The following is a 25,754-nucleotide window of genomic DNA, read 5'->3' as shown; positions in this document are numbered from 1 at the left end:
AAGGGATGCAGGAGTTTACAGCAGCACTAACTGCTCCCTATTCCGATGTAGGGCTGCACAATATTTCAGTGCTAACAACGGATCGTGAAACCAAGTACTTGCAGTTCCTGGGACACCAGAGATTGCAGTATGGCTGAGTCAATAGGCATTATGTTCTATAGATCTACATGTTGCTTATGTTGGCAGCATTTGCATGAAATATGGACCTGAACCTAACAGCGGAGTAACAAAACGATGTAATGACCGGACAATTAGGAAAAGAGTTGTTTATCTAGGCAGTTCATACCTGCTTCTGTATCTAGGATTGCTCCAACCATTGAATATTAATCAGCATGCAGTTCAGTGGTATTGTTATTCGACTTGTGTATTGTGATCAGGGCGGGAAATACACAACAGTCAACAGCAAAGTGTTAAATATTAGCTGTGGCTGAGAAGTTGTTCCACTCCACCAGCCACAGACGAAAGAGCTTTTTTCCTCCGTCTAAACAAAACATGTTTGGCTGGGAAAAGGTGAAGATGGCTGATGGATTTTGGTATCCATCAGCTCCTGTGTCCAGTGGGAAAAAAAAATATTTTCTTGTTATCTCCTCAAGAAGTACCTCTTCCCACTGTATGATTTCCCCTCTTTCTCTCTAAAAACTTCTCACTACAACTCTCTCTTCTATTTCTTTTCCTAGCACTCGCATTTAGATGATCGTTTTACGGTCAGAGCAATATTGTGAAGACGCTGAAGCCTTGACCTTTGCACCACTTATTTTTGTTTCGGTTGTTATGTTCGTGATCTAGGAATTAAACCTTATTCTGTTGTTGTTCCAAGCCACTCTGAATACGAGCATCGGTTAAATGCATTAAATGGAAATGTACATATTGTTGCCCTTGTCACGATGCTTTCACTGGAAGCAGTATTGTTGGATAAAACTGCAGCGTGGTGACAAGCCCAGTCCGCCAGCGTGCTTCGCCTCCCTTCTCCTCCCTGGACGATTCCCCCTGACAGGCGGAGGACAGCTTCCTGGCCCTCCTCCTCTCACTGTAATGGAGGTCGGATGCTGCTTTTCCACGTTTCTGCCCACATTAGCATCTCCAGTTAATTGGCACCATTTGCTCAATGGCATCGCTTGAGTTTGTAAATTACTTTTACAATTGTCACTAATTATCGAGCTCGACGAGTGGAATTGGCGCGATTGGTCCCCAGCGGAGCAGAAACACAACAGGCGGAGGAAGGATTAAGACTCTGGGGGCAGGGAGAGGAGCTGGCTGGCCGAGGAATACAGTAGCGCTACATGCTAATCAACGGAGGATTACAGTGCAGTTGGAGCCACTGTAGCACTGCCTCCTCCCTGCTGCATGTCTGCTGAACTACTGCTGCACTTTGGCTCCATCCCCGAGAGGAATAGTTTAAATTCCAGTTTTGCTCTCTTTTATGTTTTCCCTCTTTTCATCATCTTCTTTTGGAGGTTACATGGAATGTCTTGTAACTGGCTGGTTGAGCGATTTGTGTTACACTCTATAACATTCAAGAAATAATTGTCTGCACTACTAATGCAGGATAAGTACATGAAGGGGGCTTCTACCATGGGTACTACTGTAACCTGCTAATCCCTTTAACTATCTTTACTACAAATATACCAAATTATTCCGCTTTTAGGCTTCACAGACATGCTGATTTAAACAGAAATTTCTGCTGTAGACGTCCTGATGTTTTGGTCTGATAGCTACATCGAGACCTATCAGCGAGTGTGTTTTCCTCTGCCCTCCATAGCAAAGTGTGACACAGCGACTCCAGCAAACCAGCAGCAGAGTCGTAGCTGCGCTGTGGGCCGAGCTGTTTACCTCCAGCGGATGATTGACACGCAGAGCGCAGGGAAACATCCAGCGCAAAGAAGTCTAATAATTGAGAACGGAGCATTTATCTGAGAGACTGTTTTGTCTGTCTTGTCAGTATGAGCTAGACAGTCCGGCCCTCTGAAAGGCCAGACAATTTTTGCTCCAAATGTCATGTTGTGAGAAGGCAAACATGGCCCGGTGGAGGAAGGCCAGGCAGAGACAAAAGCTCAGGTTAAAGACGCGCCAGGCCTTATCATACAATTATTCTGCCAAAAACACACTGCGAGTAGAAACAATAGATTAGCCGCCGCACTTTGTCCTACTGGAATATGCAAAAGATAAATAGTCATCTCTAGCAAAAACATTAATCATTGATTAAAAAAAGTTCTTTGCTTTTTGGTTTTGCTGGGGGTTTTTTTGCGTGGCGGAGAGGAAATTGGATTCTGCCCTCTGGCACAACGGCAGGATCAGATTGTGGCTGCAGCAGCATGGATCTTATCTCCGCTGCAACACTGGTCCAAAACATATTGCTGCCTCTCTCTCGATGGAAATGGGCTTCTACTGGGCTTTACTATTGATGGAGCAAAGGCACTGGACACACACACACACACACACACACACACACACACACAACACCGTCTCTCATTCTTTCTCCCTTTCTCCCTCTCTCTGCACACATACCTATCCACCCTCAAACACATTCACACATTCACACGCCTATATGCACTACACACACACACACACACACACACACACACACACACACCACACACATACACACGTGCACGCATAAATCTAAAAGATGCCAGCTCTCACATAACCCAGAAAGTGCGTATTGCTGCAGTCGCCATGAAGACGCTCTTAGAGCAGATCAGAGCTCAGTTCCTGGAGGTGGTACTAAATCAAGTGTGCCCACACACACACACACACACACACACACACACACACACACACACACACACACACACACACACACACACACACACATACACACACACAAATGCACTTATATGCTGTAATTTTCACTAATTGTATTTCTTCATATTTGTATATTCCTCTCATTTGTTAATTATTGCATATTATATTGCTATGTTCAGAATTCTTCACTCATTTCCTACTGCACATATGTTTTTTGTGTGAGTAAGTTCTCCTGCTACTGCTGCTGCTATTTCACACACCCTATTACTGCTGTAATCCATACTTTTGTTACATCTACATCTACTTTATATGCTCTAGTGTTTATGTAACCGGCATTTGCTCGATCCTTAATTGTATTCTATATTTCTTTCTTTTCTTTCTATCCTATTTCAACCAAGGTTTGGACTCATCTTATCTTACGGTTGGTCCCTAAATCACCCGACTTCACATCCGTCAGGACTGGGGAGATTGGATTTGGAAACCCTCAGCTGCCCTTGGGCAAAAGGAATTGAACCCACTACAGTGAAATGTTCATCACAGCAGCCACAGAGGAGAGTCAGGAAAGCAGCCAGTTCACTCATTAGCTAAAACACAGCTGAGAGCCAGCTGAGCCAAGCTGACAGAGCTCCCATGATACCGCCTCCTCCTCCTCCTCCCTCTCTCCATCCTCCTCCCTCCTCTCTCCTCCCTTCCCCATTCTCTCTCCTCCATCCTCTCTCCTCCCTCTCCCTCTTCCCCATCGCCTCCTCTCTCCTCCCTCTCCCTCTTCCCCATCGCCTCCCCATGTGCAGGGAACATGCTGTGCTCAGCAGACTAGGTTTGTGCTGTTAGCCTGTTAGCCTGTTAGCCTGTTTGTTTAGCTCATCATCACCACGCTCCCCTGGGCTGGATGGAGTTTATCTCCCCCGCCAGTTAGCTGCCACGAAACACAAACACAGAAATAAAGCCATGCTGCCAAACAGCTGAAATGCGATATTATGGTAACAGCGTCTCTGTTGAAAGGCAGAAATGCAACTTTTATAAGGTTTTTAAAAGCTTTTTAATAGGAAGTAGGAGAACTCTTTTGAGAATGGAAAGGCAGAAAAACAGGTTTTGATTAAAGCATAATAGCTGAAGGGTAATGGCTTCAATATAGACAGTGGGCCTTAGTGGATGGAGTGACTGTCCTATAACTGAGAGGTAATGGGTTCAGTCCTACAACAGACAATGTGTCCATTGACATCCGTTAAATCCTGAACCCCTGCCTCCTCACTCATTGTTGTACAGTGTGATACTTTATGGTTTCCTGCAGGGAAATAGTCTTTTCTGTCTCCCCCCTCCACAGGGATGTCAGAGGTCAGGGTCAGCTACAGAACAGCAGCTCTGGAGCTGGTAGGGATTCAGTGTCTTGCTCAAGGGCACTTCAGCAGGGTGGGAGTTTGTTAAACCCAGGTCTTTAACTACACCCTGCTGCTTTGTAAACTACTCTGGATAAGAGTGTCCGCTCAAATATAAAAGCTGCTATTGAGCTAGCAACACGCGGGACGTATTCAGTCATTACGGCACACACAAACACATAAAATGACAATCTGCCAAGAGAGAGAGAGTGATTGTTGCAGCGACTCCGAGCACAAGAAGCAACATCCTGATGCCATCTGGCTGCATCTAATCAGCGCCAGCGTCATCCATTTAGCTGCTGCTCCTGAGCGTCACGCTTCTTGATGCACGTTTGAACTCAAGACACTTCTGGACGCATTACCAAGTATTAAGGTGTTGTAGAGACGAAGAGGAGAAAAAAAAAAAATGAAACACGGTGACCCGCAAGAGTGCGACCCGTGAAATTGACATAATCTGCTGCCTTTGAGGGGCCAATAATGACCTCTCATCGCAGTGTGACACACACTCCATCTTCATTTCACACCCTCTTAGAGCAGCACAGATGGCCTTGGCATTTCCTTAACAGCCTCTGAAGTCTTTCATAAGCCAGGCTGTGAATCCACAGTAGTCGACGGCTAGTGCATCTCCTGTCACCACTCACTGGAAAATGTTGAAAAATGCAGGAAGATGTCTGGAAGGTGATCTTGGCCAGAGTTGACCTGTCATTCACCACTCGCTGTCTGAAGGCTTACAGGCAGCAGCTGCACGCTACTAAACCCAAGAGCAACGTTAACATACAGTAGCAACCACTGTAGAAGTCCTCCTTCCTGTATTTATCCTGCATCTATCCAGCACAATTGTGTACTAACAATACTTTTCCACGGGTTAATACACAGGTTAATGAACTGGAATAAGGCCACTGTAAAGTATTGCTAAACCAGTCATGCTGGATAATTCATCCTGCCTCTAAAGTATCAGCTACTGCAGCTCTCTGCTCTTTAATTCATTCGAATGAATTTTGTTTTAATTGTTTCATCCTCAGCGCTCACTAACTCCATTAGTGAGGAGAGCGAGAGAAAGAGAGAGAGAGAGGAGGGTGAGATGCAGTGACGATGCAGTGAGACACAGAGAAAGGGAACGAGAACGAGAGAGAGATACAAATAAAGAAACAGACTAGGGAGAAACAGAGAGACAGTGAGATGAAGAGAGAGACAGAGAGATATTGTGTGTGTGTGTGTGCCTCTATGAATAATTAATCCCCTAGTTGTGATTACACAACAATTACTTTCTAGCGCTAAAACTTTAACAACGCTTATGAAAGATGGAGGTTGGTTCTCTATCTATAACACAGAGGCTGTGGTCTGCCGGTCTCAGTGGTGTGTTAATGCAGACTGGGGAGAGGCTGATGGGAACGTGGGCTGATGGGAAGATGGGAAGAGGGGCTGATGGGAAGGATGGCTGTCCTCCATGTTTAGCAGAAGACAGACATGCCTGACCAGGATTGGATTGAGGGTTACTAAACTGCTGGATGGGATCTATACATATAGTAGAATGCTGTCACTGCTATAGTAGAATACTGTCACTGCTATAGTAGAATACTGTCACTGCTATGGTGGAATACTGTCACTGCTATAGTAGAATACTGTCACTGCTATAGTAGAATACTGTCACTGCTATAGTGGAATACTGTCACTGCTATAGTAGAATACTGTCACTGCTATAGTAGAATACTGTCACTGCTATAGTAGAATACTGTCACTGTTATACATATAGTAGAATACTGTCACTGTTATAGTGGAATACTGTCACTGTTATAGTAGAATACTGTCACTGCTATAGTGGAATACTGTCACTGCTATAGTAGAATACTGTCACTGCTATAGTAGAATACTGTCACTGCTATAGTAGAATACTGTCACTGTTATACATATAGTAGAATACTGTCACTGCTATAGTAGAATACTGTCACTGTTATAGTGGAATACTGTCACTGTTATAGTAGAATACTGTCACTGTTATAGTGGAATACTGTCACTGCTATAGTAGAATACTGTCACTGCTATAGTAGAATACTGTCACTGTTATAGTAGAATACTGTCACTGTTATAGTAGAATACTGTCACTGTTATACATATAGTAGAATACTGTCACTGTTATAGTAGAATACTGTCACTGCTATAGTAGAATACTGTCACTGTTATACATATAGTAGAATACTGTCACTGTTATAGTAGAATACTGCCACTGCTATAGTAAAACACTGTCACTGCTATAGTAGAATACTGTCACTGCTATAGTAAAACATTGTCACTGCTATAGTAGAATACTGTCACTGCTATAGTAGAATACTGTCACTGTTATAGTGGAATACTGTCACTGTTATACATATAGTAGAATACTGTCACTGCTATAGTAGAATAGTGTCACTGTTATATATATATATATAGTAGAAAACAGTGACTGCTATAGTAGAATACTGTCACTGTTGTACATAGTAGAATACTGTCACTGTTATACATATAGTAGAACACTGTTACTGCTATACATATAGTGGAATACTGTCACTGTTATAGTAGAATACTGTCACTGCTATAGTAGAATACTGTCACTGTTATAGTGGAATACTGTCACTGTTATACATATAGTAGAATACTGTCACTGCTGTAGTGGAATACTGTCACTATTATACATATAGTAAAATACTGTCACTGCTATAGTAGAATACTGTCACTATTATACATATAGAAGAATACTGTCACTGCTATAGTAGAATACTGTCACTGCTATAGTAGAATACTGTCACTGCTATAGTAGAATACTGTCACTGCTATAGTAGAATACTGTCACTGTTATAGTAGAATACTGCCACTGCTATAGTAGAATACTGTCACTGTTATAGTAGAATACTGCCACTGCTATAGTAAAATACTGTCACTGCTATAGTAGAATACTGTCACTGTTATAGTAGAATACTGTCACTGCTATAGTAGAATACTGCCACTGCTATAGTAGAATACTGTCACTGTTATAGTAGAATACTGCCACTGCTATAGTAAAATACTGTCACTGCTATAGTAGAATACTGTCACTGTTATAGTAGAATACTGTCACTGCTATAGTAGAATGCTGCCACTGCTATAGTAGAATACTGTCACTGTTATACATATAGTAGAATACTGTCACTGCTATAGTAGAATACTGTCACTGTTATAGTGGAATACTGTCACTGTTATAGTAGAATACTGCCACTGCTATAGTAGAATACTGTCACTGTTATAGTAGAATACTGCCACTGCTATAGTAAAATACTGTCACTGCTATAGTAGAATACTGTCACTGTTATACATATAGTAGAATACTGTCACTGCTATAGTAGAATACTGTCACTGTTATACATATAGTAGAATACTGTCACTGCTGTAGTGGAATACTGTCACTGCTATAGTGGAATACTGTCACTGTTATACATATAGTAGAACATTTTCAATGCTATAGTAGAATGCTGTAACTATTATATATATATATATATATATATATATATATAGTAGAAAACAGTCACTGCTATAGTAGAATACTGTCACTGTTGTACATAGTAGAATACTGTCACTGTTATACATATAGTAGAACACTGTTACTGCTATACATATAGTGGAATACTGTCACTGTTATACATGTAGTAGAATATTTTCAATGCAATAGTAGAATACTGTCACTGTTATACATGTAGTAGAATATTTTCAATGCAATAGTAGAATACTGTCACTATTATATATATAGTAGAATACTGTCACTCTTGTACATATAGTGTAATGCTTTTACATATAGTAGAATACTGCATATACAGTATGATAATGCTTACATTTGCACCTAGACATCATCATCCATTTAACAATGAAATGAATTGCAGTGCACTAGTTTGTATTTTGCACCAGTTCTTATCTGTCAGTATAAAAAAATCCCTTCCCTGTCCAGCGTAGGAGTGAGCATGCAGCTCTCTACATTTGGCTGTTACATAATGTGATCTGTTCACTGGGCTTGTGGCTAAAATTCACACTGAATTAGTTAATGGTTAGAGGTGGGCTAAAAGCCTTCACAGCATGCTACTCTCTTTCAGTCCTGAAAAATTAACCAGCAACATTCTTTCAGAACCTGAAAATCACCTTCCCACCTCTGAGCGGACGCTCTCTGTTGCGGTATTCAGAGCAAAACATCACCCTCCACAAGGAGAAAATCCACGCTGGAGCCACGCCAAGACCTTCTGGAGGGGAACTAAGGTCTGAAATGTAGAACTACACAAGCATGATGTTTATTGCTGAGCTATATCTCTCTGTTCAGCCTGTTTCCAGAGCGAGGCTTACAGTGCAGGTCGCTGCCTCTCTATTCAGCCTGTTTTTATCAGTCAGTAGGCTGATAGTGGAGTTGTCCCTCTACTCAGCCTTTGTAGAGGCAAACTTTCTCTGTTTTTTACACTTTGAGCCAGACACCCTTTATCTGCCTTCATATTTCTATTAGCCAAGCTGAATGCTGGGCCATTTTTCTCAACCACAACCAGCCGGCCTTTAACATGGTTTCTGAGAGCTCGTTCCATGGCAACAACAAGGGCAGCACTTGGAAATGGATGATTCTGACAATTTGTAGCCGACAGGGAACAGCCAGTCCAGTATTACAAGATGTGAGGAATGCTGTCCAATCTGGCTTCCCTACACTCCAAGAGAGTTGTCTAGCGAGACCCAGTCCCTTAATGTTCATTAACTTGGAAGAAACTCATCAGCACTATACTGCATGAGTCTATTTCAAGGCCTCATGTAAATTGCAGAAATATGCGCGCAATAATCATTAGCAAAGTCCTCCAGGATACAGAATATATGGTTGGTAGGTTGAATGAAAGTTCAAGGCAGAAAATAAATGCGTGCATGACTACTTACTGAGCCGATACGGTTTCTCTCTCTTCTCTCTCAGGCTGTCTATACTCAAAAAACTGGAATACTGCATGCACGCTATCCCAGTTGCTTAAACGAACTGGCATTGGGGCCAACAGTAGACTGGTGGTTGCACTGGGCTGTATAAATGTTATATAACTGCATGAATGTGAAGCAGGATGGTGCAAGAGCACGGTGCTCAGCCTGCTCTTTAAATAAAGGTTGATACAGGTGTGAAAAAAGCAAAAAAACATTAGGCACTTAAAGCAATACCAATACACTAAATTGGATTGACACAGAAAGAAAAACGCTGACGTGTCTAGATTCACTGTGCTGTTTTTCTCAAACCAAGCTAAAGTACACACAAATTATTTAACAGTAACACAATGGAACAGGGGGTGAAGAGTTCCAGATCAATACTAATTCAAACATGGAAATACATTGTAGAGTTCGCCCTTTTCCTGGATCTATCCTGCATTAACCATGAAGACAATTCTTTCTTTTTACAGTGCAACCAAATTAGTGTACATTATAAAACAAAACTCTGGTGTCTCTAAACCAACTAGTCACCAGACCTTTCCTTGTAACTTCCAATGGTTGGAAAACAACAACTCTCCTTGGGGATGCACCCAAATTGCAGCAGTGGTTCAGAAAGCCTGCAGTAAAAAAAAAAAAAAAGGGGGGCTTCTCCAGTGGTTCCATCTGTATGTAGTCTCCCACATCCTGACATTTTAAGGATATATTGGTGAAAACTTTGCCCATTAAACTATTGTTAAATTCAGTAGAGAGAGCAGCCTACTGAACTATTGATAGCACAGATTTAGAAGGAAGGAAGCTTGTAAACAGCCAGCAAAAAGTGCATTTCAACAAGACCACACTCTGCAAAGCCTGGCCTTTTACTGTGGGTTACTTTACAATGCAAGCTACAGTGGAGTGCTCTACAGAAAGACACCGAGACAACAGAGGGCACTTAGCTATTAGCAGACCAAAATAAAATAAAAAGATAGTCCTGTTTCCATCGGGAACATCCAGTCCACAGGAGCGACCCCGGGCCGCTCCCTCCCATTCTATATCCATCCCAGGGACAGACAACACCACAGCCCAGCTCCTACGGAAGGCACTCATGCAACTTTTAAGCAGATAAATAAGTAAAAACAGACCCTTTTTTTTGTATTTTCTCTTTCTATACAAGGTGCAAAGAGAAGTAAGGGAAGGCACACAAGAACGTGCTGTCGCTGAGATGCTACAGGCAGGGTCTAAATCCTTTCAGGGTTCACTAAAAGCGCTGGCAGTGGCATCGACAGGGGCGGTACACTCTGAAAAAACAGCAGCATACGAAGAAAGAGTGGAAGGTGAACTTTACTTCCTGAAACTGCTGCCGTTTCTGGGAAGAGATATGACAAGCGACACTTCAAAATAAAAAAAAACAGAGAAGCACTTCCCGGTGTGCCTGTTGCTGTTTTCTTGGCAGTCCCCATCTGTCGCTGGCGTTGAAAAGAATGAATTACAGCCAATTAAGATGGCTGGTGCTGCACCAACTGAGCAAAGGGTAAACATCATTTGTGCAGGAAAGACAAGAGGTTTGTGATTTGTATCTCTCTGTGTCTCTGTTGCTGGGTTTCCATCCAAGTATTTTTACGTGACTTATGGTGTATCAAATTAGGAAAGCTGAATGCAAATGGAAAATTTCCATAAGATTTCCTGACTATCGCAAAAAGAACAAAGAAATGGTCCAATGTTGTCTGTAAAATATCTGTCCACTACGACCTCCCAGTAATGTCAAACATGTTTCTTCCACTTATAAGTCTCCATCATGGTGTAATGGCCTTTAGTTGATGCATTAGAATATTCAAACTAGTACAAACTGACTCTGTACTGGCTGCACATGCAAAGCATGCAACACTACTAGATACTAGATAGGAGTCTTTCACCTGTATAACTAAGACTAGAGGTAAGGGGAGCTCACACTCACAAATGGAAGAATTAAATTGCTCTGATGATGGGGCAACTCAAAAAACATTTTGCACTTGTTCACTTTAGTATGTGACTTTACTGGTCAGATGTATAGGAAACCTTGCATCAAGACATATTGGTTTACTGTAAGAAGTTTGCTCTTCCATTTGAATTAGAAAATTGTCAAGTTAGATAGCATGAAAAATGGCCACTATTAGCTGATATGAAAGAACTCCTCACCCAACGGATGTTTTGGACAGTATACAGTAGAGAGAGACAGGAAATATGGGAGAAAGAGATGACATATAGCATAGGTCCTTGTCCAGATTTGAACCCAGGATGTTGCAGGTACATGGTATGAAGGTAAACTCAGCCACCAAGATGTCCCAACTTGCCCAATACTAATCAATTCCTGAAAGATTCTTCACATACTTTCTGCTAATTTAATCTTCCATAATCCTCTTCTCATGCAAATGAGATTCAATGATGTCACACAACAGAATAATTTTCTACTGTGTTCTTCTTACGTCAGTTTGCATTGGCTACAGCAATATGGTAATGTATGGTGACGTATAGCTAAATGTTTTCACAATCATAAAACAACAAATACATTTTATAATAAATGTTAACTAGCAAGCAAAGTAGCCCAACATTCCTGTGCTCTAGTTACTGCATCCACTAAGCCAGAGAGATGACATCACATTCAAATAAAATGATTATTAATTAGGTCTATATGTCATCACTGTTGCGCAATGGGACTGGACACAATCTGTATTTTTTTTTTTTTTTTTTTTTTTTTTTTTACATAGTTCTACATTCAGTCTATTTATTCAGTTCAACCCAGCTTCTGGAAACACATCTAATTCACATTGAATAGTTGCCGCATCTCAAAAGTTTGCTTAAAATTTGCTTGACATTTAGATGGAAACATAGCTGCAGTGTCTGTCTGTCTGTCTGTTGGCGGACCTGTCTCACTGCTCGGCGGCAGAGCTTAGTCTGGCCACTGGAGGCCAAGCCAGGCAGTGATGCAGTAAATGCTGCAGTGTGTGTGAGTGTGTGTGTGTGTGTGTGTGTGTGTGGGCTGATCATCCCCAGGCCTGGTTCAGGTAATGTAGCGGAGAGGAGGGTAAGCCGCCCTGACACACATGCCTGGATCATGGAGGCTAGGAGACCGCCGCGGGATGTGGCTGAGTGCGTGCGTGCGTGTGTGTGTGTGTGTGTGTGTGTGTCAGTGTGTGAGTGGGTGTATCAGTGTGAGTGAGTGTGTATGTGTGTGTCAGTGTTCTGTCTAAAAACCTGAAAACTGTCTATTTCAATAAAGACAAAATACTAAGGAGAGTAGACTTGCCATTCTCCTTTTCAAAATAAAAAATAATGATACATGAAAAATGACGTGTCCTGCTGAAGTGTCCTTGAATAAGACCCCCACCTGTCCACTCTGAACAACAGCATTAACTAAATGGATATGAATGTGAACAGTGTCTGGTCACCTTGACCTGCAGCCTGCTGGCCAGTGTCAATGTGATTAACAAATCCTATCTATGCTGCCTCATTTGACGCCGAGTGTTGGTGTCTCAGCAGATATGGATCAGTCAACACCGGCAGTCAGCATATCCGATCCTAAAGTAATAATCGTCAACTTTTTCCTATTAATAATTTTCCGTTTTGCTCCTGTCTTTCGCCAGCTGATATAGCACAATAGTGATTCAGTCCATAGCCAGTTCATGAAAGCTTTTAAATGTGCTGTTCTCAACACTTATAAGGGAAACCCTATTTGTTTGGAATAAATATTCCAAGTAGAAGAAATATAAACAGCTACACTGAGTGTAGCACAGTATGTTGGGTCAGCGCCTACATTAAGTGCAAAACACCAAAGCAATGACTGCTTATTACCTGAGGTGTCGCCAAAATCAAGAAGAACAACTTTAAAGCCTCAGTATCCAGTAGTGTTAGAGAGGTTAAAGACTCAGGTAAAGATTCACTGAGATTGCGTTAGGAGGGCAATCTGTGCTTTTGTTTTCACCTCAGTTGCTTGGGCTACGGGCGCAGAGTTTCGTCTTTATCACTAAAACATTTATGCATTTCAAGTTGTGGTGCAAATAATCCCTCAGAAACAGCACTGCACAAGAAAATAGCCCCCTTCATCACAAATGGCAAGTGTAAATTGCATGCTTCAACTTTAATCCACCAAGACCCTTGCACCCTTAAGCCCGTTTAGAATTGCGGCACTCTCTGATCTGACCTGCGTCTCTAGGACTGAAAACTCTCTCCCTTGCTTGCCGGACTTGCTGGCAACAATGCTTGCGTCTTGCCAGCAAGACATTATCTGATCTGATCTGATCTAGATATAATTTACACATGTATGACCATGACAAGTGCAAAAGAGGCTTTATTTTTTAAGCAGCACTATTCGGCAACTTTCCACTCATGGTGCACGTTTTGTGAATAGCATGGCATTCTGATTTGGTCATTTTGATGACCAAATCAGTTTGTTAGAGGAGTTAAAGACTCAGTATAGCAGTGTTAGAGGGGTTAAAGACTCAGTATAGCGGTGTTAGAGGGGTTAAAGACTCAGTATAGCGGTGTTAGAGGAGTTAAAGACTCAGTATAGCGGTGTTAGAGGGGTTAAAGACTCAGTATAGCGGTGTTAGAGGAGTTAAAGACTCAGTATAGCTGTGTTAGAGAATTTAAAGACTCTGTATAGCAGTGTTAGAACAGTTAAAGACTCAGTATAGCGGTGTTAGAACAGTTAAAGACTCAGTATAACAGTGTTAGAAGAGTTAAAGACTCAGTATCTAGCAGTGTTAGAACAGTTAAAGACTCAGTATAGCAGTGTTAGAACAGTTAAAGACTCAGTATAACAGTGTTAGAAGAGTTAAAGACTCAGTATCTAGAAGTGTTACAAGGGTTAAGGACTCAGAATCTCATTTCCTGATCAGGTTGCAGACCAGTCGGGCCCATTTCAAACTTGTTTCATTTCCAAGACTCCAATCTGGATGAACTGCTGTCGTGTGAGATGGATGGCTACACAAATTTCTGACAGACACTAGCGATGACAAATGGGAATTGAGAATGAAAATACAAACAGGAACTGATCAGGTTTATATCTGTCTCTGTTTGGTGTCGTGCTATCTTGCAATAAAGTGGGCATTGTGATGTGTGAATCCTTATTCCCAGCTCCTCTACAAGTTTGTGTAACCATACTACAGAGAAGTTTGTCGTTTAGTGTAAAAAGCTTTCAGTTTTCACAGTCTGTTAGGGTTTTAAACGTTGTATAGACTGTAAGTAGCATTAGATAATGCTTCTGGACTATCTACTGAACAACCCAATCCTAAAGTGGATCGTGCTTCCTAATGGGCTTTTATCATCATGGCTCAGATCATCACTTTGAGGAGATTTTATAGTAGAAAATAGGTAAAATAACAAAATGATGTACATTTTGCTGTACATTGGTTGCATCTACAGCAGCAGGGTGGTGTAATTTTCAACCACAACTTCTGAAAAGATGAGAGCGGAGTATAACACATATTACTGATACCTTGATACTGATAGGTCTTTTCTCTCTCTCTCTCTCTCTCTCTTTGTGATCAACAACAAAAGAAGCATTATTGATTCCCTGCTGACAGAAATCTCTCTGTAAAAGAGACTTCAAAACCCACTGGAGTGGATCACAATGTGAGCGATGAGCCTGCTGTTTACACTGGAAGAAGATGTTGTAGCTGGGAGGTAAGTGGACACCGTATTGACCAGAGCAACAGGTTATCTATGAGTGCATTTTCACATGCACACATACACACATGCACACATGCACACTCCCACTCACACAGACAAAGTATCTTTCATAAAACCATAATTACAAGCACACGAACAGAGCGGCAGTGCATCAGTCAGGGCTGTAAATGCAGGCCAGCTAGCGGACATACCTGGCAGTGGGCCTTGAGAGGCCAGCAAATCAATTGAATGTAGTACACACACATGCACAAGCACGTACACACACACCTACACACACACATACTCCAACCACATAAAAGAAAAAAACAACAGGGTTTTTATTGGATGCCCAGAAACGGTCGGTGATCAAACTCCAACAACCAAAAGAGCCACAGTGATTTAGTGGAGCAAAAATCCAATATGGCTCCATCCAAAGGTAATGACTTCTTCAGGCCTTCCAGCTGATTCTCCAGAACAGGAGAGCGAGGGGAAATAAAACACACACATCGGACAAATCAAGCCTTTGTGTGGTACAGCGCGGACTCCTGAAAGAGCCCATATTGACATCGCCTCTCTTCAAATCAAGTCTTTTTATACCTTCAATCCCTCCCAATACCAGCGGAGACAGTGGCTGCTCCACTAAAGTCAAACTGGCTTACGCCTTCCCACAGTCTGAGGGTGCAAACCGCCGTGAGAGGAGGAACCGCGGCAGCACTGGTAATGACAGCTCTTAGTTGTTAGTCGTTACATGAAGGCATGGAGGTGAGCATTATTCCAACAATAAACCGGACCGAGGCAGCAACAGCGTGGAATATTTATCCTGCACACCACAGGCTGCGGTACATTCTCCCCGAAACACTGACCTTTAGAGAAACACTGAGAAAAAACTGTAAAACTGCAAGCACTGGTAATGACTGTAATGTGCTCAACCTTCACTATGCTTCCTTTTACTGCGCTATTACAGAAATTTATAAAACTATTTGTGGCCTTGGACAAGACAGCTAACCTCAAATTGCTCCGGGGAAATTTGGGCAGAGAAAATGAATGAAACATGCTCTTCCCTCACTCAACAAATATCGTTGAGGTGCCCTTGATCAAAACAGGTAATATCAAAGAGCTGCAAAGGAGCTGCTCAGTAGAAGACTAAGGTTGTACCGGGCAGCTCCCAGGTATGTACATGTGGAATTGTGCACATATTGTATTGCATTGTATTGTATGAAGCAGGGTATTGCAGAAAAATTGCATCTTCAGTCAGATATTCCTGCATAAGCAAAGTTTAAAAAAATGCCCTACAGTGTCCAGGAGCCGATAAATCACCGGCTTCACCTTCCCTGCCAGGAAACTACTGAAACCCCCTTTTGAAGCACTCTTTTGCTAAGAGTTGAAATAACTCCTAGTGGAGCACTCGGTGCTCTCAGCATTACAACATGCTACGCTCTCAACACTGCCAGCGATATGAAAGAACGCCTTCTTTCCATAGAGAGTAAAGGTAAAAATAAGGCAGCGCTGTAGAGAGAGGATCCTGGTGGACTCACTGCCCCAGAGTTCCAGACTCACAACTCACCTCTATAACCTTACCCTTCCCCTAACTGTTTCTATGTCACTGGAGTATCCATTACGAATGGAAAAGACCATCACATTTCTTAAGATTGTCTTCTGTTTTTTCCATTATCCACATTTTCTTATCTGTCAGTGTGGGTATGGGAGGAGGGGTGGGTGTGGCCACAGGTTGCGGTGAATGGAGATGCTAACATATTGATTGTGTGTCAAGTTGCACAAACTGGATTGTGCATTAAATGAAAATCAATAAAAACATTTGATCACGAAAAAGAAATGCGCACTTTCCAGACTCACAACACGCCTCTATAACCTCCGCCTCCTGCTATCCCTTGTATCTCACTGGCATATCATTGTTATTAGCACTTAATATTGAGACAACCTTGAAAATAATAAAGTATACAAATACAAATACAAATACAAAATGACTGTGGATACTGTATTGTATTGTAACTTTCTTTCAAATTTCATTCCAGACACACACACACACACACACACACACACACAAGCTCAAGCTCAAGCTCTGGCTCCATGTCTTCGAGTTTGAGATCTCTCGCTGTCTCTTGTATCATCTCAGTTTTATCATCTTTTTATTCTGGGTCTGGATTTGTGTCTTTTGTTTTTTCAGCACATTACCAACCTGTTCGTTGGAAGCGCTTTACAAATTTATTTGACTTGCCATGACTTTTCCAACAGGTTTGTAAAGCCTCATTAACTAGAAGACTCATCCTTCATTAGAGCCAGCTTTAGGGCGACGCAATAATTGCCACCCCTAAATAATTACAGCAGAGAGTTCTTTACCGAGGTAAGTAACGAACTCTAATCCTGCTAAGTAGCTAATTAAGGGGTGGCAGTGGCTAATGCTACTTTACACCATGCTAACGGTATGATATGAAGAACATGCATGGAGGGGGTGGGGGCGGCACGGCGGCCTGCTGTTAGAATATACTTTGATTACAAAAAAACCTAACAGCAAGAAAAACCAACAGGGACGAATGCTACAAGTCTCCGGAGAATCGAAGAAACGAGCAGACCGACGTAAAAGAAAAAACAACAGAGAACATCTGGTTAATGGAGTGGGATTGTAGGCTTGAATCCCAGTGCGCTGTGGGGGGAGGGAGGGAGGGGGGTGGGGTGTTGTGTGAGCGATACCCGGACTGTTTATCCCTAGAAACCGCCAAAAACAGGAGCAGATGCCAGTACGCAGCCCGCCAACTGATAAGAGCTGTAGTTAGCGCCCGGGCGGCCAGACACTTAGCCTGAATCACAGGACCTCAGCCGCCTCCCTCCTGTCCCCTCTGCTCTGTTCTCTGTTCCCTGATCAGCGCTGCGGCGGATCGCGCCTCTTCCCCCGACACCGACGCCAGGGAGATAAGCAGAACCTGGAGCTGACCCAAAACGAAAGCTCAGCATGCACAAAAGCCACATTAATCCTATTGAATTCCTCAGCGTGATCGACAGCACCGAGTCCGCTAATTAATTCAGGATCCCTTCTGCAATCCCTCCACATAGCAAACACTCACATGAGCATAGAAGGTGTACATATGTGTGGGCGTGTGTGTGTGCATGTATATATGTGTTTGCATAGGCATTTGTGCATGGTTGCATGCGGTGTACTCTACAGTAGCTGATGTAAAACTTCCCGTTAATGCCTTCATGCATTTATCCTGCATCTGTCTTACATTGATGCTGCAGCCAACTCTTCCTTGAACGTTATACAGCAGAACCCAATTAGTATATTGTAGCACAAACCCCTAGTGCCTCGCAACCAGCCGGCTACCAGACCATCCACTGTCCCTTCCAAAAGAGAACAAAAGTTGATTTTTTCCAAACAGTTCCTCTTGGGAATGAACTGTAGTTCAGAAAACATGCAGTAAAAAGTGGGACTTCTACAATGGTTGCATCTGTACATTTTCTGGTGAGGAAAGGTTTTGAAGGGAAGATTAGCTGGAGGGTATGGATTCTGTGCGATGATGCAACTGGCAGAAAGGGGAAAACAAATCTAACCGCACGCTGCTAGCCTGTCTGCCTGTCTGTCTGTTTATGTAGACTTACCTTTCATACCGAATTTGGAGCGGCGGCCATATTTGTTGATGAGAACAAAGAGGACGAGGAGGAGGACGCAAGCGAAGCCCGCCAAGCCCACAGCGATGGACACCTAAGGGAGAAGCAGTGGGTCAGACTCAGGCAGCGATGGGAGGGTTCTGTTCACAAGGTAAATACTGTAATCGGCAGTGTAATCCAGTGGATTATACCAGTTGAGTAACGCAATCTGATTACTGTTGCTTTCTCATAGATTACTCCAATCTGGAAAGAACGTGAAAGTTAAACGCCTGTCTTGGATGTGATGTATTTCATCTGACAGACTGTAATCCTCGTCTACTACCCAGATTTACTATCAGTGCAGTGTGAGCCAGGAAGAAAAATTTGAATTGGAAAAAAAAAAATCGCAGCAGCTACTTTATAGTCACATGCAACAAAGCCTTCCCACAGCCTTGCTCATCATCATCACCTACAACCAGGTTTCTTGATCTCAGTGGGTCTAATTTATTTTTATTATTTTATTTTATTTATTTATTTAAAAGGGACAATGTACAGTTCAAACATAAATGTCACCATTTGATGCACCATACCAGATTATAGCTGTAAACTAAACAATCTGGATAAGTGAAGGTTAAATAAATAATGAAAAAATAGACAGTTACAGTGAACAATTTGATTGTTTCTTATGATTAGCCATTATTTCATGTTTCAGCATTATTTTAAGTTATATAAAATGTTGTTTAGGTGAATAATATGACATTTAATCAACAAGTAATCACCTATTCAATGCAAGTAGGAATAATGCAATCGATCTAATTACAAATGACTTGTAATCAGATTACAGTAACCCTTTCACCTGACTTCCACTATTCATGTGTGCCATTAGATGGAGAGTTTTATCCAAAGCACCTTACAGTATCATGACTGTGTGTATTTTTAGATCAGAACAACAATCCTGTACAGAATCCCCACATCCCATTATATAACATTACAAAACAGCATTACTCACTGTAGCATGGCATTACCATCATCTACATCATTAGTGTCAAAACGTACAGCTCCAAAATAATGTTTTCGACATTGTTTTGTGTGTTATAATCTTTGTGCATCAGTGCTGCGTGTCAACACGCTGTATAAATCCCAACTAGGGTCCTTTGACAAACAAAAGCCTGTTAGACTTGGTTTGAAACACACGGCTCTCTAGTGAGTCCAGGGGCGACATCTTTAGAAGCTCTTTCATCAACATCATTAAGGAGAAAACTCACCCCGAACGTATCCTCATCTGGCCGGCCCGAGTCACTGTCTGACGGCGCCGAAGTAACTGGAACACAAAAACACCAAACAGACGTTAGAGAAATAAAGAGAAATGCCAGAGAAATAAAACCTTAACATCTTGTGGTTTACAGTCCACTACACTAAACATATATAACAAACTAATGAGTATGTTTCACAAACTATGGTAACACTTTATCTTATAATGACCTTATTCCAGTATATTAACATGTGTTATAGCTATGGAAATGTGTTTTAAGTACACAATACACATAAAGTTGTGTATATACTGGAATAGGCCATTGTAGTGTTACCCAGTGAATTACATCAACAAAATATTACACTAACTATTATTTCACTGTACTGGTCTCTTTTACAGTGTATTAACCTGTGTATTAGCCTATTTTCATTAAGTACTTGCAGAGTATTACAGTATACTTGCAATGCATTTCCATAGTTTAGTACACAGCTTAATTCACTACAATTAGGACACTGTAAACTAATAGACTATTAGACTAATAACTGTATTTCACAAGCAGTGCATTTAAAATGGAAGTGCACATCATGTTGAGTAAAGACACTGAAATAAGTGTTACCCAGTACATTACCTGAATGTTGAGAGTATATTACTTTATAGTTTTTTATATCCCAGTTTATGAACCTGTGTATGAACCTATTTTCGTTAAATACTTACACAATATCACTGTGTACTTAAAATGCTTTTCCATGGGTTAATACACAGGTTAATAGACTGGAAGAAGGCTACCTAAAGTGTTCCCTGGTGTATTTCACTGACGGTATACTTCACTAATCATCTCCACACAGCCAAATGATTGCTGAATGTTTTAATTAATGTTTGGTGAAAGTTTTTAATTCATAATTTAAAATGTTTGTGTTTTTCTCCTTTGTATTCCTCTCCTTGTATGTAAACTCTGAAAAAGATGCCGCTTGTCCCTCTGTGTGTTTTATTAAAATTTATTTATTAATTTTTTAATTATTATTTGTTAAATTAAACGAAAGTCCTGTAGTGCTCTTGATGTGGAGCAATATTCTTCTCATCCCAGGAAGTGTTTGAATCCAATATCCCTTTAAACGTTGCTACATGTGGCATTTTTAAACATCAATATATCATTATCAAATTAATTGGGATAGTTTGATAGAATTACCGTAAACAAATGAGACCATGGTCAAGTCCATTGGTAGCCTCTATCTCACCCCAGTGGTATTGTTAGTGCTGGTCAAGACCACATTTCCCATAAACCCCATTGCTTCCTGTCACAAAGAGGAAGAACAGCACCCTCTTCGTGTTTTGTGCCATAAAGCAATTTCCAGTTGTGTTGTAAAGCAATCCAGCAGATTTCATGCCAAATCCGCAAAATGGCACACAAAAAATACAGTGTAGAGGCTGCCAATCTTTTCGCCAATGGTCTTGTTTGTTTACAATAATTATACTAATGTCTCAAAATGAATGTGGTAATCATTTCTTGATGTTAAAATGCTGCACGTTGCACCTTTAAAAACCCAAATTTTGGCAAAGGGGAGGACAACAGTGTTTTGGCAAGTGGAGGGAGGAGAGGACTGGAAGAGGATGGACACAGAGCCATGAAATGAAATGAACTGGTGTCGGGGAAACTCCAGTCTGAGGCCTCCAGCCAGGACATCAGAGAGTAATTGTGGGCAAATTAATGGCCGCATGGTAGACTGACTGCCACTGGCTCAGACACACGGTACACTGGAGCACATTACCGTGTGTATGTGTGTGTGTGTGTGTGTGAGCCCTAACTACCCTCTCCCCTTCCTTCTCTCCTCGTCCTCTCCTCCTCTCTTCCCTCTCTCCTCATCCTGTCCTCCCTCTGTCCTCCTCCTCTCTCTTCACTCAGCAGCATTAACATCATTCAGCCTATCAGTCTCAGTTCTGTGGCTGAACTCCCTCACATACTGCTGCTATAATGTTTCACACTCTCATCACCTAACCACCTCTCCCCCTTTGCTTGCCCAAGCTGTGTGTGTGTGTGTGTGTGCGTGTGTGTGTGTGTGTGTGTGTGTGTGTGTGTGGCAGAACGGCCGTCCTCTGCCTAATGCAGCCAGTCACACAGTGTCCATCCGTCTCCATCCAGCTTTATAATCCATGGCTGATTAGAAAGAATGGCCTCATATGGAGATGGAGGAAGACTGTGATGAAGGTCAGAGATCAGACCAGCCCACTTTGTTTAACTCCTCGACAATGAGGCCGGCAGAACGGCCTGAGGCCAAACCACACGTCACACACAGGAGATTTATGATGCAGCGTGAGAGCAGGCCGACGCATCGTTCCAGCAATATCACCACACTACTTATTCACAAACATTTACACATCACTGGCTATCAGGGTGGGACACTGCCATCACACAAATGCTGGCATGTTTACACTGTAGCTGGTTAGTTAGAGGTTAGAGCAGCAGGTGTGTGAGCAGGAGGTCGCCAGTTTGAATCCCTGGACTGGCCGGACTGATCCAAGCAAGGAAAGTAAATGAGAAACACTCTCTCCTGCCTCAGCAACTTGAGGTGCCCTCAAGCAAGGCATAAACCCCATTTGCTTCAGCTGTAAAGCTGTTTTGTGACTCACAGTAGGAGACTGTGGTTGTGCTGGGCATTTCGTAGGTGTGAACTGTATGAATGTGAAGCAGGACGCCACTACAAAAAAAGCAGATATGTTCAGCAAATCCTTCCTGGAGATTAATAAAACTGCAAGGGTCCAGCTAACTGGCTAGCAATGCTACTAGTCTCCCTTTATAACTAGGGTGACCACATTTTCAAACCCCCAAACTGGGACCCTTAAGTGTACCACACGTTCATGCACGCGCACATGTATGCGCTTATGCACGCACCATAGGCGTTTTCATCAGGATGGGGGACAATTATTTCAGCGCTTAGCACACCTAGTGACTGCACCTTTCAACACCATGGACAGCGCCTCAGCAAACCAAAAATGATGTTTTGTCTCCAAAAAATCCACCAAAACATAGTTTATTTGAAAACTGAGGTCTTTAGAAAAGACCGACTTTCTCTTCGGCATGACAGCTAACCGTTAGCGTACTGACAGATTCTGTCAGACAGAGCCACAAGCGTCATAGGCTAGCAACAGCCGACACATTGATTGATTGACACACATACAGACAAATCATTGTTGGATTCAGGTAATAATGAGCAGGACAGAACATGATAAATGTCTATGTAAGCAATGAAAACAAGTATAATACTATTATTATTATTTTAATTGTGGTGAAAACCGGGACAATTTGGTAGTGAATGTTGAAAACCGGGACATTTTAGTGTCTTACAGATATTTGTCGGGACTCGGGACACCCATCTTGAAACCGGGACAATCCCGAACAAACTGGGACGTCTGGTCACAGTATTTATAACTGTTAGCAACACAAAGCAACCAATTCTTACAGTTTTCACTATGGTTAATATCTTGACAGTCTTACAAAAACTCAAAATAGATGTCAGGATTTGGTCCACCAACAATGTAAAATGATTTGCTTTGGATGGGCATCTACAAGTTGGGGGTGGATGTGATTTTCCTGCAGAACCCTGGATCTGATAGTTTGGGCTGTGATTTGTTGGAACGACACCAAAACAAGCGAACAAAAGCACAGATAAAAATGAAAATACAAATATTCACCATATTCCACTATTTCTGCAAAAGAGAAGACAGATAAAGTCATGCTAAGTCAATAAATTGACACAAGGTATTAACCTTGGAATATTGACCATGGGGAGAAATTTAGCCAGTCTTTGTGGGTTTATCCCCCTCCTTGTGAACTCAGGATGAACTGCAAGCGAACAATCTACCTGACTGAACTGTGGATGAACCCTGGCTGCTTTCCAATGAGTAGGGATCAGCTCTGCACCCTACACCCCATGAAGGGAGATTTTAATAACAAAAAAATAAACTTTCCCAGGGAAAAGCTCCTATATGTGTGTGTTGTTTCGAATTTTACGTATTATTCTTACAACAGGTAGTTTAGACCAAGCAATCCAAGCGGTAAAGGACATGATCCGACTGTGACGATAATTAATGAAGAATTCCCAACAACGGGGTTTAGTTGCAATGTTATCTCTTGTGGGAATTAAGGAGCTACACTTTTCACTTTTCACACATTTCTTCCTCCCTCCTGTGCTTTCATTCTTTTAAGTACAGTACTTTGAAGAAAACATTCCAGTAGAAAATGTGTTGGTAACCATTATATGAAAGCCATAATACCCTTGAGCATGTTATTTACTGTGCTTATGGGGACTTCAGCGCTGCCAGCTGCCGGCAATGCATCACTCATCACCCATAATCACCACAGTGAAGAATGCTGTCTCTGGTATTAGTGCTATACTATCAGCTGCAATAGCTGGGTGAAAATTCCTCTTCCTCTCTACAGTATGAAGTGCCCATCACAGGCCAATTCATACCGTCTTCCAACAGGCAGATATCAGCTCAACTCACCGTCCTCGTCGATGTCCGGGGCCATGAGGAAGTGTCCGTACACGGTCTTGGTGACGGTTCCCAGAGGGTTGCTGGCCTCCAGGGTGTAGTTGCCGTTGTCGAAGTGCGTGGGGTTCTGGAAGGTCAGGCAGCCCTCCAGGTAGTCCTGGTAGAAGTCCATCTCGGTCCGGATGAAGTCGCTCTGGAGAATCTCCTGCTGCTTGTGGAACCAGCGCAGCTTGGGGTGGGGGTAGCCGCGCACCGTGAACTCGATGCAGGTGTCGTGGCGCCGCTCGGGTTCAGCCAGTTTCAGGATGACCGGAGGAACTGCAATGAGGAAGGAAGGGAAAACATTTTAGGCATTTAGCCGATGCTCCATCCAGAGCGACTTACAACGAGGGCAACAGCAAAATAAGCCTCAATTCCTAGATCATCAAAAAGTCCGATTTTCAATTCGTGATGTGCTGCCCTCTGGTATTCATGACACTGTTTTCCTGTGAAAACCTCACCAGTTTGGGTGATTTGCATGTTTTAACTTCAGTGGCAGGATTAAATGGTCCTCTATGGGTTGAGAAAATCCTGCCACCCTTGGGCTTACGAAACCCTTTCAAAAACCCATCGGATAACCTCAAAAATGTCTGGCCAGCAGACTAAAAACAGGACTGTTTTTCTTTGTTCCTTAAAAGTTGACATTTTGGACATGCAGGTCTTTTGCCTGACAGCGGCTATGAGCCTTTTGCGGTGAGTTACATATTGCAGCAGCACAATATTGGTGCAGTTACGAAAACAAACAGATACCGGGACTCCTCTTGCTTGAAATAGATCTCCTTCTAATCCAGTCTGCTGTATAGACAGAGGAGTCTCCTCTGCGTAAACAACCACACAGCCTCTCATTCCTGTCATGCAGCAACACACCTCCGAATCCACAACACTGCCAAGCTGAGAGGCAATTTATCACTTTAATACCATCAGATACATTTCATAAACAATTCATCCACTGATTTGTCTTTGCGATGAGTCACTCTTGCAGCTACATCATCAAAAGGAAATATTTGGCAGATGGCGTTACATGGTAGTCTCTCTCCCTGGCTGCTCTGCATCCCAACCACCCCTCTGCTAATATTCTGTTGGTTTGTGTCTAACTGGGTTTTAATAAAGCCTGCAGTCTTCTATATGAATGTATGATTAATCCTACCCATACAACCAGAACGTAGTGTGTGTGTGTGTGTGTGTGTGTGTGTGTGTGTGTGTGTGTGTGTGTGTGTGTGTGCCATCAGCATGCTCTAGCTGCCCTGTCCTGGCCTGTCATTCAGACACCCCTGCAGCTGCCCCAAGGAATCCCCATCTGCAGTACCATCCCTGTGAGAATCGTGTGTGTGTGTAAGAGAGAGAGAGAGAGACAGAGAGACAGAGAGAGAGAGAGGGATTGATGATAATGTATTGTATATAATTGTATAGCACATTTTCAAACTAAATAATCATCTCAATAAGGTTTAAATGTATAAAGTACCTATTGTTTTTTGAAAACTGTCACTTTATAAACTGCTTTGGTGATATTGTGTCTGTTAGACAATTGCGACAATAAAGCCATTCAACTGAAATGAAAGAGAGAGTGGGTGTGTGTCAGTACGAGCATGCCTGCATGTGCATGTGTGTATGTGTGTGTGTGTGTGTGTGTGGGTGTGTGCAGAGCTGTGATTTTGTCTAAAAATTTGAGTGCAGCAAGAAAGAGAAAAAAAGAT

At 42.2% G+C, this 25,754-nt stretch overlaps 1 protein-coding gene across 1 annotated transcript in view; it reads right to left on the bottom strand.

Annotated features, from left to right (window-relative positions):
- Positions 1–25,754, bottom strand: part of LOC139667427 (NT-3 growth factor receptor-like) — a gene marked incomplete at its 3' end in the record, with an annotated part of 72,941 nt that overhangs the window by 30,768 nt on the left and 16,419 nt on the right. The window contains exons 6-8 of the mRNA XM_071546879.1: positions 24,034–24,339; positions 19,547–19,602; positions 18,294–18,396 (exon numbers count right to left, since the gene is read on the bottom strand). Of these exons, the coding sequence (XP_071402980.1) occupies positions 18,294–18,396; positions 19,547–19,602; positions 24,034–24,339 (465 nt within the window). The remainder of the gene's footprint in view (positions 1–18,293; positions 18,397–19,546; positions 19,603–24,033; positions 24,340–25,754) is intronic.

Source organism: Centroberyx affinis, unplaced genomic scaffold (genome assembly GCF_046629955.1).
Source record: "Centroberyx affinis isolate AG114_WGS23_722 - 3 ecotype Tasmania unplaced genomic scaffold, CSIRO-AGI_Caff_v1 ptg005525l_1, whole genome shotgun sequence".
NCBI lineage: Eukaryota > Metazoa > Chordata > Actinopteri > Beryciformes > Berycidae > Centroberyx > Centroberyx affinis.
This window is presented reverse-complemented; position numbering and strand designations above follow the sequence as displayed.